Below are 7089 nucleotides of genomic sequence, written 5' to 3' on the forward strand. Positions count from 1 at the left end.
AAGGGTGGAGTATTCGCCCGAGGTGCTCAAAGCGGGGCGGGCTGTGTTGCTCCATGGCAACCGGTTTACAAGCGAGAAAGAAAGAAGACACAAGAGGGCGTTCTGAGCAAGACCCGTAAGGGGGCGCTCGTCTTCCTTTCTAACTGAGGAGCGGTAGGGGTAAAGTAGTATTCCCCCGCCCCTGTAGCTTCAGCCCATTGGTGGAAGAAAACAAGGAAGAGGCGGGTCAAAATAAAGTGGCACGTGTTGCAAACCTGTTAGAAAGATAAAGGCTCTTACAAATGAACGTTTGAAAAACTCACGTTACGGACCGTGAAAAAAAAAAAAAGCCAGCGGGGCTTAAAGGCAACAGAATTAAGAACCTGGTGAGAGAAAAGATGAAGGACGGTTAATTTACAGTGTTTCTCAACCTTGACAATTTTAAGGCATGTGGACTTCAACTCCCAGAATTCCACAGCCAGCAATGCTGGCTGTGGAATTCTGGGAGTTGAAGTCCACATGCCTTAAAATTGTCATGGTTGAGAAACACTGCCTTGGAGGGTTTATCTGTGCCCTCGGGGTCACCTGTATCAGAGTGCAAATGGGGGTGGTGGGGGTGGAATCTTCTTTTGGAAGTGCTGCAGGGTTTGCGTTGTAGACAGGAGATAAAATGGTGTCTTATCCCCCTCTGTTGAGAGATGGCTGCTCAGTGTTAACATAAATGGCCTCTTTTACTTCTCTTTCAAATCAATGATCCTCTCTCTCCAGAATGTGGGCTTTGTGGTACAGAAGGACATTACCTTATACTCTAGTAGTCCTGTCTACCTATGTATGTCTATACTCATCATTGTTGTCACTGTCATCATCTGATTTAAATAGTGTCACTCATATAAGTGACTCCTGTGCTGAACAAAATAGTACACCTGTTCAAGTAATGCAAAATACTGATTCCGTTTTCTTCCATGGAAGCTATTCTTGCTACCTTTAGAAAGCCCCCTGTTGGCAAACTGTATTCAAGAAGCTGGTTGAGGGTAAATGCCAGATAGTTGCTATAGAAATGAAGAGAATTGCCTGAGATACTGCTTTCACTTGTTTTCCTACTTTTTCCTCTGTGAAAAGAATAAAAAACAAGGTGACAGCATGTAGGAAAAGAAATGGCAGAACCTACAGGTGAAGTTAAAAGAAGAACCAGCCTAGAGTCTCAACTTAGTCACAAATGGACTAAGTCCAACTTCCCTTGAATTCCATGGACCCTTATTTAACTCCAAACAGGTGCTAACCATTAGTTGAGAAGATTTCTGTGCATAGGCTGTTTAGCAATAAATCTGTTTAATTGGACCTTTGTGTGTGGACCTGGTCTTTCGTGCCTGACATAGGCACAGGGTTGGGAAATAAAGCTTGAAAGCACATTCTAGCCATTTAAAGCATGCAGAAAAAAATCTTGTTCTCCAGGAAAGGCCAGGGATTTGAACTCTTCAGCTGCTTCTGATGGGCCCATTTTTATTGTGTCAGCATGAATGCTTGCTGCATTTGTTCATTTTTTTTCTCTGTGTGTCATGTATGACCCAAGATTTTTATTATGCTCTTTCTTGTCTATTACAGTGTATTTGTTTTCTTACCAAAAGTTATATATTGCCTACACTTTTGATTTTATGGGGGGAAGTGTCTTTCAATTGCAATTTTATTTTATTTGCCTATCCTTTCCTTTGTTTTTCTTGAAGCAGTTCCTAAAAGTGAAAATTGATAAGGGTATTCATTGGCAATGTATTTATTAGACTTTATAATGTTACAAAACACCTTTTATCTCAATAAAACAAGAGCTGTATTTATCTTTGATACAGGCAAAATTGATACACAGTTTCTTTGATTTGCCTTTTGCCTATATGAACTATTTGGATCATCTTACATGAACTAGAGACATTCTTAAAATTAAGTTATAGATAAAATGTTTCTCCAACAAAATAACCACTTTTTAAAAGGGTAAGTATAATTCTCATAGATAGGATTAATGCAAGATGTATGGTATAACTGCAATAAAGAGAAGACAACATAATCTATCTTCTTTTAACATTTATTCAGAAGCTTCCACAAATGTTTTGTCAAAAATAATAAAAAAGCAGAGTACTGTTAATGAAAAGCTATTTTGTGCTTTATAGACTGATAACAGAATCGTAGGAAAGTGAAGTACGGTATGTTGTATCAGACCACTGCTCCTGTACAGGGCTTGGATTCAAATATTGCATGAAGGACACCCTGTACTGATTGATGCTCTAATGTTTGTAAACAGGAGGAGAGGATTTTCTATTTATTTTTTGGGGGGGGAGTTTGATTTAAATAGACCATACATAAGGGTCCCAAGAGACATGACCCTTGCACCTTGAGGCATTTGGGGAACATTTAACAAAATACCAGGGCGAAAAGAATTGCAACAAATTGGATAGGCAAAAGCAAAGCCAGTAAAACTCTTCCTCTCAAACATTCTCCAGAGTTTCTACTTTCTGAGCAGCAGCAGATGGAGAGCTGATTTTTCCTTCATTGGCTTCTTTCTTTGTAAGGATGGAATCTTTGGGAGTTTCTCTACTGCAGACATTAGTAGAATCCTCTTCAGCTGCAGCTGCCTTATTGTTCATAGCTTCTGAAGGAGGCCTAGGTGATGGTGGAGCTTTGTGACTCTGCCTTCTGGCTGGCTGGGGAGGAAGTGGGGGTGGCATAACTGGAGCTCGTGCTGGTCCCCCTACTGTTCTTCGAGGCAAGGCTTTAGGGATGGAGACAGACTCTGGAGAAGGAGGAGGCATGTGAAGATGAACAAGTGGTGTGGTTTGAGGATGGGGTGGAGGCATGGTAGGTCTGGGTGGAGCCACCCGCTTTGCTGTAAAGGAGAATGAAAGAAAAAACAAAACAAAATCCCATATTTTAGACATTTTTTATTCTTACTCCTGGGTCTCAGCTTTGCATGAATCCAGAAAAACGCTGGCATATTTGATATAAAACTCTCTTTTAACTATTTTCTTTGTACTTTCTCTGTATCTGTTTCTTAAACTTGAAATAAAATTATTTCTAAAAGTGCTGGGTTTTGATATGCGTTATTTATATGTGGTTAACTGCATAAGGTGGTTCCTAACAATACCAGAATTGTGGATAAACTGAAATCTGTATTTAAGATAGATTATGCCCAACCTTATCAAACTGCAGTATGAATTTTCTATATATGTTTGCCTTCTATTTTATCTAGTCTTGTCACTTCAAAGCACATACAGAGCTATGCTCTAGTTAGTCATCCTTGACTATGCTATGAATTTTCTGAACAGGACAGTAAAACAAAAGACAGCTATGAATAGCAGAATGATATGGAGGTAAACAGAATAACACAGCCAACAAGTAGTATGTCATTGCATATTTACAAACAGATAGCTTCCAACTCTGTCAATCAAAATATATTGTGCCACTATTCCATTATTCCTTAAGTATCAGTATAAAATGTTATCATCAGATCTGTCTAAAATTCTAAGGAGCACCGATTGCACAACTAAAACCTTTTGAATCTCCCATGCCACAAACAATGCTTTCATAATACAAAATAGTACCACTGTCTTGTATTTAATGAATGTATCTTGCTACAATCCCATTTGAAGCATTTTTTTAATAACACAAAATTAGAACTTGTGAGGACACTATATACAACACATATAAATGCATTGTGGGAAAATGCAAAACATGCAGTGATTTGGGAACATTGGCAGCTAGTGTCAATAGGAGAGGCAAAATGATTACTATGGTAGTACTATGAAACTTACTTTTTCGTGAGGTCTCATCAGCAGAAGCAGAGGTAGGTGGGCAGATGGTTGTTTCAGTAGAAGACTCGGTCACTTTTGAGGACACTGTTTCTGGAATAACTTCAGATTTTTTCCTGTCAATGTGGAAAAGTCTTATAAACTCTCATTTGTAGGCTTCCAAAAGCAATTAGTGTACAGAGAAATTCCAGAGATACTTTCCATTCTTAATCCTTTGATATCAACCACAAACCACTAAAATAGTGGCTCCCCTGTATTCCAGGAAGATTACAGTGGAGTTTTTATTCCCTTCACTGAGCAGTGAAGAACAGCTGAAATTTGCTTTGTGCATTCCAGAGAAGAATAAGTCATAAAAACTGGCTCCAGAGTTATGTTTTCTTCTTTTCTCTTTTCCTAATGTTTTTTTCTTTGGGATTATTTTTTTAATGTAGGCTTGAGGGAGGGACTATTAGTCCTGCTTTTTATATGCTACTGACTTGTTAGTACAGTGATGGTGAAACGTTTAGAGACCAAGTGCCCAAACTGTGATCCAAAACCCACTTATGTATTGCCGGGTGCCAGGTAGGCGTGGCCCATTGAGTGGGTGTGGTCAATTGGGTGGGCGTGGCCCATTGGGTGGGCATGGCTTCGGTGGTAATGGCAGACTGGATAGGACTAAAAAGTTCAATCAATGAATTCCAACTTTGTGAGATCTTTTTTCAAGAAGTTGAAATTGACTGAACCTTTTTTTTTGTACACGGTGGTGGAGACCTAAAGCAAAAAGGTTTTATAAAACCCAGCTGAAGGGTTAGGACTGGGGCGACAGTGTGCGTGCCCACAGAGAGGGCTCTGTGTGCCACCTGTGGCACGCGTGCCATAGGTTCGCCACCACGGTGTTAGTACAAAGTCAGGTTAAAATGCATACAATCATATCCTATTTCATAATGATGGTTGGAGAAAGCCGCCTTCTCTGGAGTGTTTTTCCTGTAAGCATCAACAATATGGCTGCACAAGCAGCACATACCAGAGCAAGCTAAAGTAACATAGAGTAGCTTATGATTGGTTAGGTTTTTATTAGAAACCCAGCCATCATCTTAGAATAGGATATAAAGCAGATCATTATGTTAAGCTGTAAGACAATTAGCTTATGTATAGTATGTTATTGTAGGTATAGTGATTATTTGATTCCTCCTTTATTATTTTTACAAATGTTTTATTAAGCAACGTTTAGACTTATACCCGGTCTATTTGTAACTATTGTATTAAATCAGGGGTGTCAAATTGCCGGCCCACGGGCTGGATGCATCATGCCAAAACTGTGCCCACCCCATTGCCGGCAATGGAAAAAAGTTGCGATATGTCGCGACACGTCACGTGATGTTGGAGTTTGATACCCTTGTATTACATAAACTGCAGCAGTGTCCTGTTATGATAGGAGGTAAATGGGCACATTGCATCACTAAAAAGAACTGTATTTGAATAAAAATTGGATAACAGAAGTTCCATGTTTTCTAATTGAAATATATTGCTACAATTTTTTTGAGGAACTGATATAACTGAAAAAAGTACAATGTATTAAATCCATATTAGAGCAACTGTGACCACATGCTCTGTATGTATATTTATGCTGCTGTCCAGATGCTAAGTCAGATGAATACTTTCATGGCCTTTTTATTCACAACATTCTTGGTAGGAAAGTGCAACACCTTCCATTTCTCCTTTGGACCACACTGTTCTAGCCATCCTGGACCAGCCATTTTCCACAAATTAATCTTCCAAACTAGAAACAATTTTCCAATCATGGTCCAATTTCATTTCAGCGTAACTTTTGATATGGTACAGAGGAAGACTGGTAGGTTTTATCAATATCCAGTTCTTTATTTTGAAATCAGACTTGGACCAGACAAGCCCAACAGAAGAAGATATCTTCAAATGGATACCACTCTAGCTGGAAGGCTGAGTGAAAAATTTTTTAAAACTGAAACTGGGGTGGGGGAAGTACAAACAGATAAGGAGCATAGCTGAAGGTTATAGCTGTCTATGTATACCTTTCTTCAGGCATAGGGGAATTAGATTCAGAAGGCAGAAACACTGCTGAAGGTTCTTCTATTGTGAGGATGTTTTGATTTTTGATGTCTAATGGAGGAGTGAACAGACTGGAGACATCGAAGTTAATATCTTAAGGAAAAAAGAAAAAAAATGCATGAGATAGTCTGAGTGTCTAAAAGCTATTATAATGTTCTGCAATTATCTCTAGCAGCACAAGGTTCATCTCTGATTTCTTCCACCTCTTTGTTTCTCATAAGATTTATTAGTGCTCTAATACAGAATAGTCAATTCATGCAAAGTCAAGAAGAGACAGCCTGGCTAAAAGTCAGAAATCTGTGACTCTTCCCTCCAAAGCCCTTAAAAGTTAATGCCAAGAGCCAGGTATTTAAATTGCTGAAAGGCACTATCTGTTCATTTATCTACTTTTTGATTAAGAAAGCACCTCCCATCTAGGATCTAGGTTTAGCCCTGGAGAAAGGTAATACATTTGGCTGAAATACCATGATGACGTTCAACGCATAATTTAATGAAGTGCCTTGGAGGTTCCTTTGAGAAGAGTTGGTAACTGCATATAAAACATACTCGATAAAAATCATCCACATGCAGCTTCTGCATCTCGCATTGATTTGAGTTCTCCCCCAAAATGGCTCAGATATACTAATTTTTTATCCCTATATCTTTAAAAGTGTGAAATATTTTTAAACCCATCTCTCTATCCACCTTTATAAAGAACCTCATTTTTAAATATTAAACATTATTTATATAAATTATATATTTTATTTGCTCCAAAGAAGCACAAGAACTCCTGCGCGCATGCGTGCACGCACACACACACACACACACACATTTTGCAGCTCTTATTGTAACACTGGATAGCAAAACTCTTGCTATTGAAACTTGCATGGCAAAGAGAAATACAGTACATGAATGATATTATTGCAATGCATAGTTACTCCATAAAGCACATAGAGATTTCTTTTTTGTAGGGACTAATGAATTCACAGAATCATTTACTAATTCCATTTTCCAGTCTCCCTAAGCCATCCTTTTCAACTTGATACCGACTACATGTATCTGCTTAGAAGCTGTGTGGAAGAGTCCAGTTTGCCCTTAGAAAAAAGAATTTGTGTTACCTCCTGGAAAGAGGATCTCAGCATTTTGTATGAGAGGTTCCACAACTCCCACAACTTGGATGGAGGATGCCGAAGCTATGTCTAGCTGCACTTGGGACCTGGGAGAAAGAAGCCAAGAACAACACTGAGCAGATTCTGAAGCCACCTCCTATATAATT

The 7089-nt window shown here is 38.9% G+C and overlaps 1 protein-coding gene across 1 annotated transcript; it reads right to left on the reverse strand.

The window, feature by feature from the left end:
* Window positions 1-2034: 2034 nt before the first annotated feature.
* LOC107301326 (SH3 domain-binding protein 1-like) lies at window positions 2035-7029 on the reverse strand (the record flags this gene model as incomplete). Its single annotated transcript, XM_015830567.1, has 4 exons — window positions 2035-2848; window positions 3774-3886; window positions 5798-5927; window positions 6932-7029. Coding segments are annotated over 4 exons (739 nt in total), but the record flags the coding sequence as incomplete, so codon positions are not given.
* Window positions 7030-7089: the final 60 nt, after the last annotated feature.

The sequence above is a fragment of the Protobothrops mucrosquamatus genome, unplaced genomic scaffold (assembly GCF_001527695.2).
Source record: "Protobothrops mucrosquamatus isolate PMUCROS unplaced genomic scaffold, P.Mucros_1.0 scaffold11524, whole genome shotgun sequence".
Taxonomy (NCBI): Eukaryota; Metazoa; Chordata; class Lepidosauria; order Squamata; family Viperidae; genus Protobothrops; species Protobothrops mucrosquamatus.